The sequence below is a fragment of the Halichoerus grypus genome, chromosome 1 (assembly GCF_964656455.1).
Source record: "Halichoerus grypus chromosome 1, mHalGry1.hap1.1, whole genome shotgun sequence".
In the NCBI taxonomy this organism is placed as follows: Eukaryota; Metazoa; Chordata; class Mammalia; order Carnivora; family Phocidae; genus Halichoerus; species Halichoerus grypus.
Window position 1 is genome coordinate 147,906,307 of NC_135712.1, and position 23,259 is coordinate 147,929,565.

General features: G+C 46.0%; 1 protein-coding gene across 3 annotated transcripts in view; it reads left to right on the plus strand.

Annotated features, from left to right (window-relative positions):
* SCN10A (sodium voltage-gated channel alpha subunit 10) overlaps positions 1 to 23,259 on the plus strand; it is a 92,435-nt gene that overhangs the window by 53,646 nt on the left and 15,530 nt on the right. For 2 of the 3 annotated variants that reach the window (XM_078061249.1, XM_078061258.1), the window contains 6 exons: positions 6,722 to 7,081; positions 8,591 to 9,037; positions 10,414 to 10,554; positions 12,218 to 12,341; positions 13,392 to 13,546; positions 16,637 to 16,810. In XM_078061249.1, the coding sequence (XP_077917375.1) occupies positions 6,722 to 7,081; positions 8,591 to 9,037; positions 10,414 to 10,554; positions 12,218 to 12,341; positions 13,392 to 13,546; positions 16,637 to 16,810 (1,401 nt within the window). The remainder of the gene's footprint in view (positions 1 to 6,721; positions 7,082 to 8,590; positions 9,038 to 10,413; positions 10,555 to 12,217; positions 12,342 to 13,391; positions 13,547 to 16,636; positions 16,811 to 23,259) is intronic. The other variant, XM_078061257.1, reaches the window with a different exon arrangement.

Below are 23,259 nucleotides of genomic sequence, written 5' to 3' on the forward strand. Positions count from 1 at the left end.
TGAAATTTATTGTAATGTTCTTTTGGCCCAGCATGTTGAAAATGTTCCTTATTCACTTGAAAAGGTGTCTTCTGCAGTTGTACAGTAAAATACTCTGCATATATCCATCGGGTAAAGAAAGTTCATTGTGTGGTCCAAATATTCTAAATCCCTGATTATTTTTGTCTGCCTGTTCTAGCAATTACTGAGATGGTAGTGTATAAAAATATCTCCCACTATGATTATGGCATGGTCTGTTTCTCCTTATGGTTCTATCTTGAGGCTGTGTTATTAAATGCATACATATTTTAAGTTGTTATATCTTTCCTGTAAAGTGAAACTTTTATCAGTAAGAATTGACCTTCTTTCTCCCTAAAACTGCTTTTTGCCTTAAAAAAAATCTCATCTGCCTCCTATTAATTAAATAACCCTGTTTTCTTTTGATATAGAATTTGCATGATGTATCTTTACCCATCCTTTTTCTTGTGACCTTTGTATACCTTTAGGATTTTTGTATGAGTCTTGTAAATAGCATACAGTCAGATTTTGGATTCTTATTTACTTCTGACAATCCAATCTTTGTCTTTTAACCAAAACATTTAGCCCACTTACTTTATTGTGAATACTGGTATGTTTGGATTTGTGTCTATCATTATATTTTGGGGGTTCTATTTGCTTCATCTGTCCTAGTATTTTTGTACTCTCTTCTTCAATTATTTTTTTAAGATTTTATTTATTTATTTAGAGAGAGAGAGAGAGAGCATGAGCGGTGGTGGTGGGGGAGACAGAGGGAGAGGGAGAAGCAGGCTCCCTGCTGGGCTTGGTCCCAAGACCCTGGAATCATGAAATGAGCTGAAGGCAGATGCTTAACCAACTGAGTTACCCAGGCTCCCCCTCTCTTCCTCAATTCCTGGTTTATTTTGGACTGTTTATTTTTCCTGTTCCATTTTTCTCCTTTATTGGTTTGCAAACCTCTCTGTTTTTATTCTTTGAGTGGTTACCTTAGGGATTATTTAATTAAAGTCAAAAGTTAGCTAAGACCTTTACTTTCCAAGACCACTTTTCACTCCAGTTATCCCTTCCCAACTTACTACTGTGCTAAGCATTTTAATTTTATCTTGCTTTTAAAAAGCTATATGATTTAATCAATCATAAATAATTCCCAACTTACTACTGTGCTAAGCATTTTAATTTTATCGTGTTTAAAAAAAGCTATGTGACTTAATCGATGATAAATAATTCTAGCTGTTGTACAAATAATCCCCAAAACTCCATAGCTTAACCAAGTCAAGATTTATTTCTCACTCATGTCATCTTCTGGTGCAAGCCAGTCAGCTCCAGGTGGGACTCTCAAGAAGTGACATTGCCACATCCAAGGAAGGTCTGTATAATCTTCAAAGCTTGCCTCCTGCTTGTGGAAACATGGCCAAGGCTTGTCTTCAGCTTTAAACAGTCAAAGGCTTTTTCAATCAGGGCTCATGGTTTCTTTTGCAATGCAATTCCTTCAAAACTTAGGTGGCTTCAGACCTTTCTGTGGTCTGTGACAAAGTTCTCAGTTCCTCTTTTTTTCTTTGCTTTCTTATCCCCATGCCTTTCTCTTTAAACTGGTGGCTCTCAAATGGTGGCTAGGGCATTTAGAGAATCTTTGCTAAGATTTGCTTCATTTCAATTGAAAAATTTAACTGGTCTTCAATACTTAAAGACTTAATCCTATTGCTTAACTGATTGGGATCTAAAACAGTATACTTTCCTAAAACTTCAAGGCTCTAAATTTCTGGATTCTATTTCCTTTTATTTCTTATTAATCAGCCAAATATTCTCCAAGCTCATCTCTTTCTTGTAACAGCTTGACAGATGTAACCATCTACATCTGACCCACAATACTAAGGTTCTGTTTTATAAACCCTTCCCCTAGGGCTACTGGCTCATGAGGCTCATGATCAGCCCCAGAATTATCACAGGCAATAGTTCTGCCATTGCAACACAGATCAGCACTTTCTGAGCCTTCTTATATCAGTTTTCTTGTTGTCCACAACATGACCACTAAGCCAGTGCCACACATTTGATGTCTTGGAATGGCGACAGCTCTTTTCAATGTACCAGTTTCTACATTACTCAAGATAAGTACAACTAGTTACTGTGACAATCTCTACATCTGTGAGTTGACATAATAGAGGTTTCTGTTTCACAACATATTCAGTGCTGGTTGGGAAGTTCTCCTGGAGTGTCTGCTCCATGGAGTGACTCAGGGATTCAGGATGATATGATGTCACCATCTTCAATGGGTGACCTCTACAGTGGCCATGGGAGGGGATGAGAAAGTGCATTGGTGTTTTATGGCTATGCCTGAAAGTAGCATACACTACTTCTGTCTCCATCTGCACTCCATTAGCCAGAATCCAATAACATGACCTCAACTATTTGCAATTAAAGGTGGAAAACAGTCTTCCTTTGTGTCTGAGAGGAGCAGAAGAGAATGGTGACCATATAGTCAGTCTCTGCCATGCCCCATGAGACTTAATTGTTGTATCCACTCAATGCTTATTTAGATTCACCCTCATGCTTAGCACATCCTTGCTTTTTTTACATTCTTGCATGTGATACTTTCCCTCTGCCTGAAGTAGATTTTTTACAATTTCTTTAACTGGGTGTCTTCTGGCAGGAACCTCTCTCAGTTTCATTTATCTGAAATTTGCCATTTAGTTTGCCTTTGTCTTTAAGAACAATTTCTAATGAATGTAAAGGAAGTTGATAGATGATAGTTACTTTATCTCAGTTCATTGAAGATATTATTTATTCCACAGTGTTCAAGCCTCTATTGTTGCTGATGAGCAATCAGCTTTCAATTTAACTGTTGTTCCTTTCTCTCTGGATGCTTTTAAAATCTTCTCTTTGTCTTTGCTGTTCTGTAATCTCATTAGCATGTGTCTAGGTATGGGTTTATTTATTTTTTCATTTATAATGTTTAGGATTCTTTGATTTCTTGAATCTACAGATTTGTGATTTTCTTCAGTTCCAGAAAGTCCCTAGACATTCTATGGGCAAATCTAGCCTCCACACCACTTTTTTTCTTCTCTTGGAATTTATTAGATGTATATTAAACTCTCCCACTCTATTCTCTGTGTTCTTGTGCCTTTGTGATATTTTCCATCTATGTCTTTCTGGCTACCTCCTGGATAATTTCTTCCGATATATCTTCAATTCATTAATTCTTTCCTAAACTGTATCACATCTCATGTGAAACTCCTCCATAGAGTTTTTTAATGTTGTGTTATATTTTTCATTTCTAGAAATTCTATTTAGTTATTTTTCAAAACTTGTTATTATTTATAGTTTCTTGTTCTCTTCACATATCTTCCAGTTTGTGTTTTATTTCTCTAAGCATATTATATCTAATTATACTGTTATCTCTGGCTAATAATTTTATTACCTAAGGAAATTGAATGGCAGTTTCCACATACACATCCTGGATCTCAATCCCTCGTGATGCCTCATTATTATGTATTTGTTTGTTTTACTGCAATTCATAGAAACCTTTGGGTGGGGGTGCTTTGAGACCTGGGATGCAGGCTGGTTTCTTCAGAAAGTATTTGCATTCACTTTGGCAAGGCACTTTGTAGGTTTGCTCTAAATTAAATTCTCAGGTTGAAATAACTTAGTAGTGTGAATTCTAGCCAAAATCCTGTGTGAGCACCACTTTGGGGTCCAAATTCTCGGTGTCAGTTTCCCACCCTCTACCTGGACCAGACATTTAATTTTCCTGGCATTCTCCTGGGTTTATTTCTGGTTTGTCTTTACATGGAAGTTAGAGCTCTTTGGGATCTAGTCTTAAAGGGGGGAGAAATTCCTGTTAGACCTTTTACCTTAGACAGGCCCTGGGATAAGTTTCCTGCTCTCCATGCTTCATGAGACCATTAAAACCTATGCTAGATTCACTTGGTTTAGCAAATGTCTTCAGAGAAAATGCTAGCTTCAACAATCTGTTTATATATCTGAATTCCCATATTTATTTAATTTTTGGCTAAAGAATTTACTTACTTTATTGATAGATCATCAATGCACCTTAGATTTTATTATCCAGCATTTTTAAAGACTTTATGTATTTATTTGATAGAGAGAAAGCTAAAGACAGAGCATAAGCAGAGGGGGAGGGGCAAAAGGAGGGGGAGAAGCAGACTCCCTGCTGAGCAGGGAGCCTGATGCGGGGCTCAATTCCAGGACCCTGGGAACATGACCTGAGCCAAAAGCAGACAGTTAACTGACTGAGCAACCCAGGCACCCCTATCCAGCATTTTTAATAACTTTTTGATGGAAAGGAAAACCCAAGGGGGTCCAGTATAGTCTACCATATTACCCTATTGATATTTGTCATAAGGCCCACTTCATCACCAAGTGGTGACCTCCCCAGGAGAGGAACGACTTACCTTTAGACTTACTTTTCATTCTATTCTAAAAGTAAAGCATCTTAATTAAAGTAAGTTGAAAATATAAAGAAAGTTCAACTCTAAGATTCGAGATATTTGGATATATTTCCATACAAATATGTCCATGTTACCAACTTGGTTTATTTCCTTCCAGTCTTTTCCCCTCTAAATAGAAGTTTTTGTATTATGAGATTAACTACAGAAATGGTTAATTAAATGTGAAGCAATATTCAGCAGCATTTAAAAGCAACAATTTATAAATCTTATGTGATATTATAAAGAAATTCTTTTTGAGGTGCACCTGGGTGACTCAGTCGATTAAGCACCTGCCTTTGGCTCAGGTCATGATCCCAAGGTCCTGGGATCCAGCCCTGAATCGGGCTCCCTGCTCAGCAGGGAGTCTGCTTCTCCCTCTCCCTCTGCCTCTCTCCCCAGCTTGTGCTCTCTCTCTCTCTCACTCACTCTCTCTCAAATAAATAAATAAAATCTTAAAAAAAAAAGAAAGTCATTTTGATGTAATGCTAAGCTGGGCAAAGTGTAGAGAAAGCAATTGCACAGGGGTGGAGGTGAGATTCTCAGGAATCATGGACACATGTGGGGCTGCTCTCCTGGACCACTCACTCTAGGCACCAACAAGAGCCAGACAGCTCTCGTTAGGCACTCTGTAACTGTGTGTTGACTGATAGCTAACACTAGGGGCCCCCAAGCCCAGATATCTCTAGAACAGCAAGTAAAGGGATCTTGTTCTCTTGGCTTCTGTAAAGACAATAAAAGAATTCATAGAGGACCATTCGATTCATGCCCTCTAATGACAATTACACACAACTTGCTTGCAGTTTAACCTAAGCTTAATTATGGACAACAAATTGCTTACCTAACAGGACTCTAATATTAATTTCTAAACTCTCCACCCCCACCCCAACTAACTAAGGAACCAGTGGAAACTTCGATTCGATTAAGACAAGAGTCAATGCCCAGTCCTTTGCTTATGGCCAGTAAGCATGCCCTTGTGTCCCTCACTGTCCCCAGTCGTGCCCCACAAGGGCCCTATTCCAGTGTCTGCCTTTGTACTTGTCCAGAGTTTACTGTGAGAGTGGAAACCTGTAGCAATGATGTTGCTAAGGAAACTTGGCATTATCCCAATACCCTCCACAAAACAGCTCCATCTAGTTTCCAATGCTCAGTGTTTGTTTGGGCTTATGTGCTGCCTCTATGTTTAGTCTACGAAACTGGTGTTTTAGGCTCTGCTACCAGTATGAGGAGAATAACTTCCAGGTTGGGTCTAAAGTGAACATAGACCATTGCATGCCCCCTCCCCCACCACCACAAAGAGAAGTGGGAATGGAACTTCCTGTATAAGAGCATTAAACCTCCCTTGGGGCTTACTGCTGTGTGACTTCTAAACCTACTGTTGCTCTGTTCTGTTCAGCATTGCATCTTAACCCCTAGGCCAGAGCCACCCTCCTGCTAGGTTCTCCATAAATACCCATGACAGCAGAACCCAGATATTTCTTTCTAATAAATTAAAGAACCACACAAGTGTATTTTTTAAACTGTCTACACATTTATATGCATAGTGTTTATGCTCCCTTGTGGGACTTAGCACGTCGGGTTTATAATGAAGGCTCTTTGGATCTTTGCCTATTCTTCATAACTAAGCCATTAGTTCCATGAGGGCAGGAGCCCACACATCTCTCTCCATACACCCTACAGGTTCACACAGAGCCAGGCATATGCGTGGGTGACATTCAATGACGTGAGTAGTTTGGTTGGCCAACTAAACAAACATGTGAATGCTGGGTCCATGAAATCATATACTTGCCATTTCAGAGCTGGTGGTGGCAGCAGAAGCTGTCCATAGCCCCAAGATGAGAAATGCCCTAAGATATGATTCACCAATACCTCTCAAATACGGTGGGTCCTGATCTCCCTGCAGAAGGCTAAGCTTACTTCTGGTCAAAAGCAGGTCATTCTCATTTATTTGTGAGTTCCATCATACCCCCATAGAATAGGCCAATATTCAGGAAGTCTGTGGCTACAGAATAGAATACATAAGGTAAGACCACCACCCCACTATAAAACTCCTGACTGCCACAGTTGCTGAAGCATGTTGGTACATGAGGACCCATAGAAGGCTGGTCATATCTTTGAGTAACTGATGACAGAAAGGTCTCAAAAAGCAGCTTCCTGGGAGCACCCCCATCTTAATGAAATGAGCTGCCTTGTGCTCCTCCATGACCCTTGGTTTCGGGTCAAGACTGGAAATGAAAGGTGATGAGAACTGCAGCCAGGACCTGACAGTCTCTGTTTCTCTGCAGCTGCGGGTCTTCAAGCTGGCCAAGTCCTGGCCAACCTTAAACACACTCATCAAGATCATCGGGAACTCGGTGGGGGCACTGGGGAACCTCACCATCATCCTGGCCATCATTGTCTTTGTCTTCGCTCTGGTGGGCAAGCAGCTACTCGGGGATAATTACCGGGACAACCGGCATAATATCTCCGCACCCAATGAAGAATGGCCGCGATGGCACATGCATGACTTCTTCCACTCCTTCCTCATCGTCTTCCGGATCCTGTGTGGAGAGTGGATCGAGAACATGTGGGCCTGCATGGAAGTTGGCCAGAAATCCATATGCCTCATCCTTTTCTTGACAGTGATGGTGCTAGGGAACCTGGTGGTAAGTGCTGCGCCCCCCTGAGGGCACTGTCTTGGGGGCCATGGAAGAGACTTCTGGGTTATTCTAAAAAGCTTTGAGGTTGCACATTTTTATGCCCCCATCATGCCTCCTGGACTGTAAGTCTTCAAACTTTGCAAAGTCATGTGGGGCATGTTCTAAGAACTGTCCCTTGGGAGGTTACCTGACTTGCTGGCATGAGCACATAGGAGAGGGGTGGAAAGACCTGTTTAGAATCCCAGCTCTATCACTAGTAAGGCTGGAAGACCTAGCACAAGAGACAATCTCCTCCAGCTTTAATTTCCTTAAAATCAAGAAAATAATGCTTGCTCATAGGCTTACCCAGGATATTAAATTACAGGAGATGACATATGCAAATTGCCTAGGCCACAGCAGGAACTCAGTAAACGTTAGCTGTTAGTTGTTGAAGAAAAATTTCCTTCCCCACTCTAGGGGGTCTCAGAAGGTATTTTTCTCTAAGGGCATGAGAGCTGACTGATTTCTCTAAGTGACACAGGTCCTAGCTATGAGCAGGATGGTGGGCACGATGGGACAAGATGAAAGAGAGAAGCTGGGTCATGGACAACATCCAATGCCACAATGTCAATAACAAAATCCACTCCCACATTTGGGGGAGCCCAATTGGCCCAGCACCCCTTCTCTATCCTAGCTGGCCTCTTGCCCTCAGCTTACCCTCACCCACTGTGGTTCTGGGCACCCTTGCTGTACCAGTGCTGGTTACTGTAGGGGGACATATGGACCCTCAGAAGCCCTTTTCTTACTGCCCTGAAAGTCAACCAACTTGGATTCTTTTCCTGTAAGAGTTTTACAGACACAAGAAAGCTAAACCAGGAGAGATGAAATAACAAATTCAGACTTTTCAGTCTTTCCCACCCAGGTCATGGAGCCAGAGATGCCTTTCCCCCCCATTCCCGAGTTAGGGGGTTGACAGAAGATCCTTTTTTCCAGGCTGAGCTCAGCATGCCTGCAGAGCTACAGGGTCTCCTAACCCTCAGGCAGGAAGTTTCCCTTTCTGAGCACTTTTACAGCCCTCAGGTAGTTTCCTCTTCACAACCATTCCAGAAGGGAGGGAGTCCCCACTCCCTGCTCATGGGGGAAGAATATGAAGTTGGAAACAGCAAGGAGGTTGCCCAGGATCCCAGAGTGAGGAAAATAACCCAGGGCTTTGGCAGATGACAGTGGTCCCAGGGCAGACCCATACATGTTCCTCTCCATTATCCCTGAATGTCCTTGGTTCGGCAGGGGTGATCCTTCTCTATGGCAGAAAATGTGTTTCCAAACCTTGTCCACATGAGGCAGGTCACTTGGGACATCCCCAAGACTCCCCTCAGTGGTTCTCAAAATGTCCATTCCCCCAAGAGGGAAAGCACATTGGGTGGGCAGGGAGAGGCCCAGGTGTGGCGGTCCTGCCCTCCATCTGCCAACCTGGCAGACTATGGAGGGAGTCAGTTCATTGTTCGAGCCATCTTTGCTTCCACTCCTTCTCTCCAGGTGCTCAACCTGTTCATTGCCCTGTTGCTGAACTCCTTCAGCGCCGACAACCTTGCAGCTCCAGATGAAGATGGGGAGGTGAACAACCTGCAGGTCGCCCTGGCACGGATCCAGGCTTTTGGCCATCGTACCAGGAAGGCCATTTGCAGCTTCTTCACCAGGCCTTGCCTGCTGCCCTGGCCCAAGACAGAACCCCAGCTGGTGGTGAAGCTCCCACTCTCCAGCTCCAAAGCTGAGAACCACATTGCTGCTGGTGCAGCTGTGGGGAGCCCCGGAGGTCTTCCAGTATCCAGAGGCCCCAGGGAGGACCACAACGACTTCATCACCAATCCTAACATATGGGTCTCTGTGCCCATTGCCGAAGGCGAATCTGACCTTGATGACCTGGAGGAGGATGGTGAAGAGGATGCTCGGAGCTCCCAGCAGGAAGTGATCCCTCAAGGGCAGGTGAGAGTCCTCCCATGGGACAGCCTCAGGGCTGGAGTGACAGGGGCAGAAGGGAAATTAGAATAAGGAGGTTTTCCAACATCAGGACTGCCACAACCTTGATGAGCCCCAGGCAAGCCAAGCACAGGAGCACTTGATGTCAGGGAGCAAATACCATGCCAAACTTTCTGGGGGAGGTGGCATTTGAGTAGGGCCTGGAAAAAAAGGTCAGAATTCCCAGGCAAGCAGAGAGCAGGGACAGCACCTTAGTCCCAGGCCATTTTGACATTCTTGGGATTGTCTTTCACACAACTGCCCCGCTTACTTCACCCAACTCGGGCTCTGTGCCTAAGATGCTAACGAGACTCCTCTAAGAACTAACAAGACTCCTCTAAGAACAGATGTTGTCCAAGAATGAGATTTATCTGATCTTCCTCAAAAGCCTAGGGAGTCCTGCTCATTAGGTGACTCATTTATCCAGCTTTTCCTAACAAAGGATGTCACAGGGAAATGACACTTGTTCTTTTTGGCACCAAAGAATTTAAAGCACATTTAAGCCTTTTGGTAATATACATATTTTTAAATACTTCGCACAGTTCCCTACTACCTTAAGCTGATATATCAACCCTCATTGATCTCTTCTTGGTGCCTCAGGGCATGCACTTCTGCACAGTATGGGAAGGCAGGGGTCCCCGGGGGGTCTGGAGACAGGCAGGGCTGCTGGCCAGGCCACTAAGTGACTTCAGACAGCTGTGCTTTGAGTCTGTAGCTCTACCACAGCCTTCTCCCCCTGCAGCTGTCACTTCTCTTGTGTCCCAGCAGCTGCTATTATCAGCTGCCATATTTTACATGCCTTTGTATGGGTGACAGCCGAGGGCAGGGCGTCACCATCCCCAGAATAAAGGACATGAACTTTGTGATGACTGTCTCCACTCAGAGGCATTTTCAGTTACTTTGGGGTTCTTGGGGGACTTCAGATGGCCAAGTTTGCTACCGCTCTGACCTCTGGACAAGTAATAATGGTCATGGCTAACATCTATTGAGCCAAGCACTTCATGCCAAGTGTCTTACAAGCATTCATATATTTAGTTGTCAAAATCACTGAATAAAGTAGATCTTGCCTTCTCAATTTTGCAGGTGGGAAAAATGGAGATCAGGTTGAATTTATTTACCTAAAGCCACATAGCTTGTAAGGAATGGAGCCAAGAGTTAAACAGATCTGGTTATAGAGACTCCAGGCTCACTTCCCACAAGCGTATGTGTATGCATGCATGTACGTATGTTGCAAAGATTAGGTCCTTAGCTCTGGCAGACTATGAGGGGCAAGATGTCTTCAAACTGAGAAGCAGTCAGCTGAGGGTGGGCACAGGTGCCCAGATGGGACCCTTTCTCACTAGCAGGAGCAGCTGCAGCAAGTCGGGAGGTGTGAGGGCCACCTGGCACCCAGGAGCCCAGGCTCTGGAATGTCCTCTGAGGCCCTGGCTTCCCACGCGGGTGAGAAATGGAAAGACGATGCTGCTGCCCAGGCCCCTGCAGAGGTAGGTATGTGAGCTTCCAAGACAGGTTGAACAGCCTGCCAGACACTGACCGGTGCGATGGTAGGGGCTGGAGGATGGGGCTGCTTGGGAAGTGATGTTTCAGAATGCAGTCAACCACACAACCTCACGTCTCATCATGAGTAGTGTTAAGGTCCGTCCTAACCTCTGGGCTGGTCAGCACAATTTCAGTGGAAAGAAGGTGGTTCCACAAGTTGGGGGGTAAGGGGTTATGAGGACGAGATCCTCCACCTCTCTGAGTCTCCTTGTCTTCGTCTCTGAAACTGAATGGTAATGCCTACCTGGTAGGATTCTTTTGAAGCTTAAATGAGATGCTGCTTGTCAAGTGTTCTGTTCTTGCCTGAGATGGAATAAGTGCCCATAATATGACAGCCAAGAAACAAGGGAACAAAAGACAATGTGCAGAGAAAGTATATTTCTGAGCCAGCAGATGAAAGTCAGAGTCGCTCGGGGGTGAGGAAGTCTTCCCTGTGACTCCCCCCGCCCCCACTCTCTTTTGTCCACATCCTTTTTTCCAGCCAAAAACATTCTGGTGCTCTGGAGAGGCAGTCTGTAATGAGTAGTGTACTGATAGCCTTATACAGACTGGGCAGGAAGCAAAATTGGGGTTTAGGAGTGTCTCACAAGAGGTAAAAGGAAACTTGGTGGTTTCATTACAAATCTTTGAAGAAAACAAGCTACAGGGAAGAGGCATCGAGAAAGATTTAGTGTCATTAATACCACGGCATTAAAGTCAGGAATTGAACTTGACACCTAGCCTCTGAGAGCTGACGCCGTGACAGGCACCAGGCCGGGCAAAGATAAGGAAGACATCATTCATGTCCCAAGTTATCACGCCCTTCAGCTTGAGGAATGTCAGCCACTGGCTGTGTGCCCCTGGGCAGGGATGACCACAGCAGGGTGAAAGGAGAGGGTGGGCTGAGAAGGGGTTAGGGGACCCCAGGGTGAACAGAAACCACTTGGTTCCTGCTGGGCGAGGATTGCCACCTTCTACACATGGACATCGTGTTTCCTTCAGAGCATTCTCAGGATTCCCCTGGCTAGTTGTCTCTACTCTGTGTTTTCAGTACGCAGCTGCTGGGTACTGGTTTGGTTTTGGTTTTGTTTTGTATATTTTTGTCCACGACCCTGGCCAGGCAGAGAAGGGCCTGACAGTGACAGATGGGGACCCACCCCACCATTTGGGTCCATTAGCTGAGCTATCAGGTTTACTAATATGAGAGCAGCTTCAACTCCTAATTGAATTCATCTGGAGACATTACAGGGCTGGAGCTGCCAGGAGGGCAGCAGGGCTCCTGCAGCATTGCTCCGTGATTAAATATTCAGGCCCAGTGAATGCCACGAGTCTTTATGGGGGTAATTACGGTGTCTCGGGCCCTCGCCAGCACTCCATCAGGGGCCTGGAGGTTTAAAGCCTCACACAGCTAAACCTCTGGGGCTCCGTAGAGAACATCACTGTTCTGGGCCTCAGCTGGCAAGGCACCAAACACACAAGGATCACTGCAGGGGGGTGGGGGGGGTCTGGCCCCAACGGGCTCTCCCTGCATCTCGGAGCCCTTGGCCGGGCAGACCTGTATAGACCGTGTGCAGACTCACTGGGGCCCTCAGAGAGCCGAGTTCACTGCCCTGGGCTTCTGCCCTGCAGGGAGGGGACGAGACAAGCTCCTCAGAAGGCAGCACAGTGGACTGCCTGGATCCCGAGGAGATCCTGAGGAAGATCCCTGAGCTGGCAGATGACCTTGAAGAACCAGATGACTGCTTCACAGAAGGTAAAGCAGGGACCAAAGCCCTCCCCATGCTGACCTTCATTCGGGCCAGAATCCCGCTCAGCAAGCTCTCATCCGGGCACCTGTGTGTCCAGGGCCCTGGCCTGGGGTCCACAGGAGACAGACACACAGGGTCCCTTGCTGCCTCCTCCCTAAGCCGGAGGGGCCAGCATCAGACACAAACACCATGCTCCCAGCAGCCTAGTGGGGCCATGTCAGACGCGGCCACCAGTGTTGGGCCTTCCTCCTCACCCTCGAAAACACCTCGGACTTAAAAACCAGGCCTCTCGAGGCTGAACGGGATAAAGGTAAACACTCTTGTTTGGGGACATAAAGGACGCAGAGGAGGGCCAGGCCATATCTGTGTCCCTCAGTCTTTGGTGTAGCTCTGAAAGGCAGAACAGATGTCCACGGCCATAGCACCCTGAACTCACCTCATCTTGTCCTAAAAGCAGAAAATACATCTTAGTCTGTTTTCCCTCCATGTTTAGAATAGAGAGGCACATTGTGTTCTCACTAGATCTGCCTGCAATAAGGGGATATACATAGAGTTCACACTATGAAAGTCATTGTGGCTTCAATACTGAAAAATCTATACATTAAAAAGCAACAACACTTCCTTGAGTTTCCAGTTCCACACAACCCGGGGCTAGACTGGACCCAGGCCCCATCCCAGCCATGCGGTGGCCTCTCAAGTGAGCAAAGACTCAGGGCATAGCCCCTCAGACAGCACTAGGCCCAGGCCCCACGGCTTGTCAGGCTTCCAGAAATGGGTGGGCATAGGACAGGGGTCACCTGTATCCTCTCCAAGAAGGACGATAATTGGGGAGGAGTTGAGAGTGGGTGAGACCAATGGTAAGGAGGAACACCCGAAGGGCAGGATCAAGAGGCTACCTGAAAGGGGTGCAGCTTCTCTCGTATTCCAGAGATTTCCTTTCCTATGGGGTGGCAAGTGGGTTTCCCAGCAGAGTGCTTTCCCAACAGGGCTAGAGCAAAAATGCTCCTCCCTCCCCAGGGGGACATCCCTCACCATCAGTCACCTCTCCCCCACAGGCTGTCTTCGCCACTGTCCCTGCTGTAAAGTGGACGCCAGCAAGTTTCCGTGGGCCATGGCCTGGCAGGTGCGCAAGGCCTGCTACCGCATTGTGGAGCACAGCTGGTTTGAGAGCTTCATCATCTTCATGATCCTGCTCAGCAGTGGGTCTCTGGTAAGGGGAAGCAGGGTCCCTGCCCCAAAGCCCTCCAGATTGGGTCTCCCACAATCCAACGCCCTGGAGCTGGAGCAATGAGCTCCCCTGAGTCCTAGCCTGAAAGCCCCCAGCCGATGGCCGGCAGGAGATCTACAGGCCAGCACACTGGGTTCTTCTTAGCAGCAGGGGAGGGTAGGTTCTTGCAGTCCCCGTGTCCCCACCTGCTAAACCTGGCTGCAAGTATTTCAAGCAGTGAGGGCATGCCTCCCACTTCATAGCTGGGGAAACTGACACTCAAAGGGCCTGAGGCAGTTGTCCACGTTTACCCAGCTTGTCAGCAGCAAAACCTACCTCTGCCCTCATTTGATCCCAAAGCCCCAGGCTTTCTACCCCCTGGCCTCCTAAACACTGGCCTTCTCTGAAGGCCCAGTGCAAAGACTGCCATCCTTCTGTCTTATCAAGCCACTTGCAAATGCTATTACTCGTTCAAAGCTCACAGCAAATCATTACATCAGCACTTCTCAAAATGTAATTACCTGGGGAGCTTGTTAAAAGGCAGATTCTGAATCAGATCTGGGGTGGGGCCTGAGAATTAGCATTTCCAACAAGCTCCAAAGACCACACTTTAAATAACAAGGCCTTACAGGCATAGAAATTCTGACTTAGGAGCCACTTCCTTGGCCCCTTGCTGAATGGTCAGCTTTGTAGGACAAGGAAGGATGCTTCTGATTGCGCCATGGCTTATGCTCCCTGCACAATCTTCCCTAATCTTCCCAGTGGACCAAGGCAGCTGTAGACACAGGAAGGGACTCGTCATCCCCAGTTGTCTGTCTCTTATGGAATGAAGAAGGCACAGCCCAAAGACATGAAGGGGACTGCCTGGGGTCCCAGCTAATTAGTTAAAGGGAAGACGAGAAACCCTCACTCCTGACTCATGGTTCCAAGTGTTTTCACTTGTTTTGCTCTTCATGTGTCATTTACTCCCTAAAAACAATCTACTGGATATCTGGCCACCTACTTAAACACCAGATTTCCCAGGAAGGGTGCCCAAACAGCTCAGTGTATGGCCCACATGATCTGGGATGGGGGGTGGCCAGGCGGGCAATGGCACTAGGGCCGAGGGCAAAGAGCATCTCTGGGAACAGGGCTGCTCTGCCACCGCGGGGGAGGGGGAGGGGTGGCAGCATCCAAAGGGGCCCACTGCTGGGCACAGGGCAGCGATTGTCCCCGGCCCTAGCCGGCTCTGTACAGCTCTGGTGTTCCAACCACATCGTCGGGCAAGAGCGGGCTGGGTGCTGATTTCTCCCTCCCCTCCCCTCTTTCCTGTCCTCCTTGATGAGGACAATAGTCCCATCTGCTGTTGACAAGGTGCTTCCCTCATTACCTCCTCCTCTCCTGTCTTTCCCCATGGGCCTCCTTCCTCATTTCTCTTCTCCATGCTCCCCTGCTCCTTCCTTTCTTTCTGTTCCCCTACTCCACTCACCCCAGCTGCTCCCCTCCCTCCCAGCAGGGAGGGCAGATCCTGCACCAGCTGCTGGGCCCTCACCTCCCCATCTCCTTCCCCAAGGGACTGAACAGGCTGGCACCAAATTTAGTCTTCCTTATGCTTTTACTTTGAGTACTTTAAAAAAAAAAATAACATGAGTTTCATCTGACAAAGTAAAGTGCAAAAAAAAAAAAAAAACCTTGGAAATTATGGGAAGATGCAAAGAAAAAATCTCACCCATTTTCCTATCACTCAAAGAGAATCTCACTTTGAAAACATTTTAGTATACTTCCTTCCCATCTTTCTTATGCATATAATACATAAATATTACAAAACTGAAACCACATTTATGCATTCTGTAATTTCTCAGTAAATTCTCACAGTAAATATACTCCTACTATCTGACTTAGTGGCTGCAGTGCGTTCCATTACGGGAATGCACCACCACTTATGTAAATAATGCCGGTGTTTCCTTCTAATAAGCATTGAATAGCCTGTGTCGACTCGACTCCTTTGAGGACATTGGCTTCTTTCCTGTCTTGGGTCCGATTAGAAGCAGAATCCGAAGCAGGGATTCTTGGGCAAGCTGCTTGTGGAGAGCGTGCTCTGAGGTGGAGCCCGTGAGGGAGGCAGGACCAGGAGAGGAGCTAAAAGACGCAGCTCCCACAAAGTCCACCTCAGCCTGATGCCGCAGGAGCTATGGAGCATAAAGGGTGTCACAGAGCTGTCCCACCTTGAGGCAAAGGGGGCAATCACTGGCTGCAGCTGCCCCTAGACCAGGCATTTAACCTCTTAGGCATTTCTGCAGGTGGAGGCAGTTCCCCTCAGCTCAGGGAGGTCCTCAGGAAAAGGGGGCATCCGCCAGCTGATAGCAGCCAACCTGGCAGCAGCTGGGGGATAACTGCCCCGGCCCCTCCAAGGGCATCTGCGGGGGCACTAAGAACATCCAGGGTCCTTAGGCTAAATTCGTGAAGGTGGAATTGCTGGGTTCCTGAAATCTTTGAGTCCTCTTGCCAAATTGGTCTCCCAAAAGACTGGACTGGTTTTGAGCCCCCGGTCAGGTATGAGAGGAGCGACCTCCCCACAGCCACAGCAACGCTGGCCTTGCCTTCGTTCTTTCCTATCTTCACCAATCTCATGAGAGAAAAATGGTATCGTCTTTTCGTTTGAATTTCCTTAATTACCAGTGAGAGAGAATATTCTTTTTCAGAGGTTCATGGGCAATTCTTACTTTCATTTTTTGGGAACTGCCTGTGAACATCTTTTGATGCTTTTATTTTTAAACCAAGTCGCTGTTAGGATCCCTTTGGTTCGCTTCCAAGCCCCAATTTGAGGTTTTCTTTCTCCCTTGCTTTCAGCTCCCCTGCAAAGAGTGAGCCAGGCTTCAGGCCCCGTTGGCTCTAGGGGGTCCTGGTTTGTATGTCACAGTGCCTCTTCCACTATCCTTCTGAGCCCCACCCCACACACATACCCTAAGCAGAGAAAACAAAATGATACAGGCAAGCTGGTTCCCAAAGTCCTCCTAGGGGCTGAGGGCAGGGCTGGTGGGGTCCTTCCTTATCACTGGCACCAGGGCTGTGGGTCCAGGCAGATGACAATTCTGCTCCCTTTCTTCCTTCCAGGCCTTTGAAGACCATCACCTTGACCAGAAGCCCACAGTGAAGGCCTTGCTGGAATATACTGACAGGGTGTTTACATTTATCTTTGTATTCGAGATGCTGCTCAAATGGGTGGCCTATGGCTTCAAAAATTACTTCACCAATGCCTGGTGCTGGCTGGACTTCCTCATTGTGAACGTGAGTGGCTCATTGGCACACATGGGGTTTGGGGTCCTCACCTCTGATGGATGGCTGCAGCTAGCACCAAGGAAGCTGGGACCTTGCCTCATGGGCCCCTCCAAAGTCTTGAGCACTTAGCAAGGTCTCTGAGAATAGCCTGCACACTGGTGAATGGTAAGATCAGACAGTACACGATTCTGGCACAGTGGTGACGCTCAAGTGAGTCCTTGGTTCCTAGGCCTCCATCCAGAAAGACCACTGACTGCCTTCTGTATTTTATATCCAAAGCAAGATAACATGTGAGGCTCTCAAGGGTCTTATGACCTTGCATCCCTTGACAGGGCTTCTGGACTGAGGGGAGCCAAGGACTGCACAGCCCAGAGACTCTTCCCACCTGCTGATTCAGTGGTCTTCAGCCCTGGCTATACTTTAGAATCACCTGGGGAACTCTTAAAAATACAATGAACCAACACTGCTACTCCCGGAGATTCAGATCTCTCCGGTCCTAGGGGGAGCCCAGGCATCAGTATCTTATAAAAGCTCCTAGGCATTGTCCAATATGTGTGCAGCCAGATTGAATCAGTGAGCTTGCCCCACCAGCCTCTCCCCAGTGGCACTAAAAGGGACAGAGGGTCCCTTTGGAGAGATGCTGAGTTGAAGTACATGTGTTCAGACTCACACTAACCTGGGGCCACTTACCACTGCAAGAGGAGATTGACCAAGTGCCTCCCATGTGCTAGACCTGTGATTCCTCACCACTGTGAGGAGACCATCCTCAATGAAACCTCCTAAGAGCCTTCCTAGCCCCCAAAACCAGGAGATGTCTCTCCCTCATCCTACCCATGACCATCCTCTATCTCTGTCCAGGTCTTTGCCCTCTTGGCTTTGCAGGATGGCTGCCTGAGTTATTTGCTCACTGTGGCACAGCTGAGGGTCCCCACGGGCAGGGGGAGGTTCATGCTGTGTTTGTCTCTGCCTCCCACACTCCAGCAGCCACCAGGACCAATGTCTGCACATCAGAGGTGTCAGGAAATGTGTCTGTATTCAATGCTCACCTCCTGAAGCTGGACGGGGTCCAGTACAGAACATTCTGTCCAGCCTCCTGTGCTGGCAGGTCCCCCACAGCAGGTCTGTGTACTCAATTCTCTTCTTTCCTGATACCAAAGTGCTGGCAGCATTGGGACACTGTACCACAGGGATTAGCTGTGAGGCTTGAAATCTGAGTCACAGGTGATAGCTTTGTGCATATAAAATAATTATTCATAAATGAAGGAAAAGTGTTTTATTTTGGCTTCACACCCCTGTTAGGGGCACAGTTGCTCTTACCTACATACATCTCACTCATTTAAGTCCTGATCACCTTAAATGCTCACCCTCTCATTCCATCCGTCCTCCTCCTAATTCTTCCTTCTGGTCATCCATCCTTACTTCCACATATCCCTCCTTCCATCTACCCAGCCATTCACCCTTCCTTTTTCCTTTCTTCTAAACATCCATTCATCTTTACTTCTTCCATCTATCCTGTCAGTCCTCTCCTTCCTTCCATCCATTCTCATTCTTCTTTCTCTCTTCTCTTCTGCCTATCCATTCATCCTAACCTTCCTTTCATCTATCTATCAACTGGTCCTTAATCCTTCTATCTTTCTAGCTTTTGGTTCACCTTTCTGACTACTCAATCATCTAACCTTCTATTCACTCATTCATGCAACTTTGATCCAAGCATCCTCCTAGCCATTCATTCTTCCATCTTCCCATTTTTCCTTTAACCATCCACCTATCCTTCTTTCTTTTTTAAAAGATTTTATTTATTTATCTGAGAGAGAGAGTGCATGCACAAGAGGGGGAAGAGACAGAGGGAGAAGGAGAAGCAGACTCCCCACTGAGCAGGGAGCCCAACATGTGGTTCCATCCCAGGACCCCAGGATAACCTGAGGTGAAGGCAGGCCCATAACTGACTGAGCCACCCAGATGCCCCCATCCTTCCTTCTTTCCACCCATCTGCCCACTCATCCTTTTTCCTTCCACTCCTCCACCTAACCAATCAAACTTCCATCCATTCTCAAATCTCTTCCATTCATTTATTCTATCCAACTCTCTTTCCATTCATCCATCAATCATTTTACCCAGCCATCCATTCTTCTCCCTTTCATCCATTCCATCTATCCACTATGCTATACTTCCATATTTTATCCTTCTTCTTTCTTTTATCCTTCCTTTCAACTGCCTGTCCTATCCATCTTTGTGTCCTTTTAATCCATTATTCTATTCAAACATCCTTCCATCTACCTTCCTTCTCTTCTCTCCTTTCTCTCATCCATCCCAACATTCTTCTATCTTTTCTTAAATTTATCAAATGTTTATTTGTGACTACTGGATATAGGATTGTCTTATGAAATGCTCTGGAAGAGGCAGAAGCCAAGAAATAAAAACTCCCTGTCTCCAGGAGTTTGTGCTATAATCTTTCAGCAGATAAGACACACAAAGAGAAATAAACCTATTATAAGGGGGGATGTGGTGAGCACTGCTGAAAATAATTAGTGTCTTAGGGACACAGAGACATGAACCTGTGGGGGTGAGGTAGTTGGGAAGGCTTCATATAAGAAATGACATTAAATATGGGGCTTAAAATGAGCAGGAGCATTGAGGTGCAAAGAGGACTGGGGGGGCAATTTTAATTAAAAGATGACCCTGAGCAAAAGTACAGACACAGGTATATTTTTTTTTTTTTTTAATTTTTTTATTGTTATGTTAATCCCCATACATTACATCATTAGTTTTAGATATAGTGTTCTATGATTCATTGTTTGTGCATAACACCCAGTGCTCCATGCAGAACGTGCCCTCCTCAATACCCATCACCAGGCTAACCCATCCTCCCACCCCCCTCCCCTCTAGAACCCTCAGTTTGTTTTTCAGAGTCCATCGTCTCTCATGGTTCTTCTCCCCCTCCGATTTCCCCCCCTTCATTCTTCCCCTCTTGCTACATTCTTCTTCTTCTTTTTTTCTTTCTTAACATATATTGCATTATTTGTTTCAGAGGTACAGATCTGAGATTCAACAGTCTTGCACAATTCACAGCGCTTACCAGAACACATACCCTCCCCAGTGTCCAACACCCAGTCACCCCATCCCTCCCACCCCACCCCCCACTCCAGCAACCCTCAGTTTGTTTCCTGAGATTAAGAATTCCTCATATCAGTGAGGTCATATGATACATGTCTTTCTCTATTTGACTTATTTCGCTCAGCATAATACCCTCCAGTTCCATCCACGTCGTTGCAAATGGCAAGATCTTATTCCTTTTGATGGCTGCATAATATTCCATCGTATATATATACCACATCTTCTTTATCCATTCATCTGTTGATGGACATCTTGGCTCTTTCCACAGTTTGGCTATTGTGGACATTGCTGCTATAAACATCGGGGTGCACGTAGCCTTTCGGGTCCCTACTTTTGTATCTTTGGGGTAAATACCCAGGAGTGCAATTGCTGGATCATATGGTAGCTCTATTTTCAACTTTTTGAGGAACCTCCATACTGTTTTCCAGAGTGGCTGCACCAGCTTGCATTCCCACCAACAGTGTAGGAGGGTTCCCCTTTCTCCGCATCCCCGCCAACATCTGTCATTTCCTGACTTGTTAATTTTAGCCATTCTGACTGGTGTGAGGTGGTATCTCATTGAGGTTTTGATTTGGATTTCCCTGATGCCGAGCGATATTGAACACTTTTTCATGTGTCTGTTGGCCATTTGGATGTCTTCTTTGGAAAAATGTCTGTTCATGTCTTCTGCCCATTTCTTGATTGGATTCTTTGTTCTTTGGGTGTTGAGTTTGATGAGTTCTTTATAGATTTTGGATACTAGCCCTTTATCTGATATGTCATTTGCAAATATCTTCTCCCATTCTGTCAGTTGTCTTTTGGTTTTGTTGACTGTTTCCTTTGCTTTGCAAAAGCTTTTTATCTTGATGAAGTCCCAATAGTTCATTTTTGCCCTTGCTTCCCTTGCCTTTGGCGATGTTTCTAGGAAGAAGTTGCTGCGGCTGAGGTCGAAGAGGTTGCTGCCTGTGTTCTCCTTTAGGATTTGGATGGACTCCTGTCTCACATTGAGGTCTTTCAACCATTTGGAGTCTATTTTTGTGTGTGGTGTAAGGAAATGGTCCAGTTTCATTCTTCTGCATGTGGCTGTCCAATTTTCCCAACACCATTTGTTGAAGAGACTGTCTTTTTTCCATTGGACATTCTTTCCTGCTTTGTCAAAGATTAGTTGACCGTAGAGTTGAGGGTCCATTTCTGGGCTCTCTATTCTGTTCCATTGATCTATGTGTCTGTTTTTGTGCCAGTACCATACTGTCTTGATGATGACAGCTTTGTAGTAGAGCTGGAAGTCTGGAATTGTGATGCCGCCAGCTTTGCTTTTCTTTTTCAACATTCCTCCGGCTATGCGGGGTCTTTTCTGGTTCCATACAAATTTTAGGATTATTTGTTCCATTTCTTTGAAGAAAGTGGATGGTATTTTGATGGGGATTGCATTGAATGTGTAGATTGCTCTAGGTAGGATTGACATCTTCACAATATTTGTTCTTCCAATCCATGAGCATGGAACGTTTTTCCATTTCTTTGTGTCTTCCTCAATTTCTTTCATGAGTATTTTATAGTTTTCTGAGTACAGATCCTTTGCCTCTTTGGTTAGATTTATTCCTAGGTATCTTATGGTTTTGGGTGCAATTGTAAATGGGATCGACTCCTTAATTTCTCTTTCTTCTGACTTGTTGTTGGTGTATAGGAATGCCACTGACTTCTGTGCATTGATTTTATATCCTGCCACTTGACTGAATTCCTGTATGAGTTCTAGCAGTTTTGGGGTGGAGTCTTTGGGATTTTCCACATAAAGTATCATATCATCTGCAAAGAGTGAGAGTTTGACTTCTTCTTTGCCAATTTGGATGCCTTTGATTTCTTTTTGTTGTCTGATTGCTGTGGCTAGGACTTCCAATACTATGTTGAATAGCAGTGGTGATAGTGGACATCCCTGCCGCGTTCCTGACCTTAGGGGGAAAGCTCTCAGTTTTTCCCCATTGAGAATGATATTCGCTGTGGGTTTTTCATAGATGGCTTTTATGATATTGAGGTATGTACCCTCTATCCCTATACTCTGAAGAGTTTTGATCAAGAAAGGATGCTGTACTTTGTCAAATGCTTTTTCTGCATCTATTGAGAGGATCATGTGATTCTTGTTTTTTCTTTTGTTAATGTATTGTATCACGTCAGACACAGGTATATTTAAGGAACAATTTTATTTGGGTAGAATATATGAGTGAAACATGGCTGAAAAAGCAGTCTGCAGCTACATAACACAGGCTAAGGAATCTGGAACTTAACCTGAGGGTGATAAAGCACCAGTGAAGTCTGGGAGTAAGAGACACACATGATTATAATCAAATTTGCATTGGAGAATGGATGCAATACTAGAGACCAGTTGGGAGGCTAGTAGTCCGAGCAGAGGGAGTGGAGCTGGGCTTGGGTAGAGGGCTTTGATGGAGAGACCCCAGACCCTGATTGCTCCAACTATAGATTTTGCACATGAGGCAGCCTTCCCAGGAGGCTGAGCAAAAGACTGAATGGGGTCCAGCATGAAACTGGCCCCAAACCTCCCCACTTTCTGTCAGCCAGACAGCTGGGTGCCACCTGCTGGTGTCTGGAGTCCTGCATGGATGAAGAAAGGGTTTTTTTTTTTCCATTCCAGTTCTTTGTCCTGGTGGAATAAGCCACCCATTCAGAGAATAGACATTGTTTGAGGCTCTAGCACCCAAATGTAGACCCCTTTCTTTCTGAAGGTCTGGTGTACCTCCGCACCTAGCTGCCAGGATATGCTAAGCCTGAATTCAGCCCACCAGTCATGGTGCAGTTGGGACCTTCCAGGACTGGGTCACAGTCTCCAGCAAGCCAAGCCCATGTGTATGGTAACACCCTGGCACCTTCAAAGTTCCTGGAAGGTGTGACCATTTGTCCATGTCAATTTGTGTCCTTCACAGTCCTTGGTCCAACACTTTAAAAGAAGACCAACAGGGAATCACAACCCAGTTATTATATCTCAGCCATCTGTCAAAGCTGGATTTCATGGACCCATGCCATTCACTCTTCCTTTGACGCCCTCATTTTATACAGGGGGAAAATATGACCTGGACTAGCAAAGTACTGATCCAAAACCACAAAAAAAAAAAAAAAAAAAAAAAAAAAACAGGAGTTGAGAGGGAACTAGACCCCACCGAGACCAGGACTCTTTGCCCTCCACTTTCCTGAGCTCATACAATTGAGACTCACTTTGCGTTCTTCAAAATAGACTTTCAGCATAACCCCCACGAAGGAAATCATCTCTCCAAGTCTCTGAAAGTCAGAGTTTCAAGGCTGTTGAAGTCTGGCTGGTGCCTCTGGAGGGGAAAAGGAAGGCTGATATAATACATTGG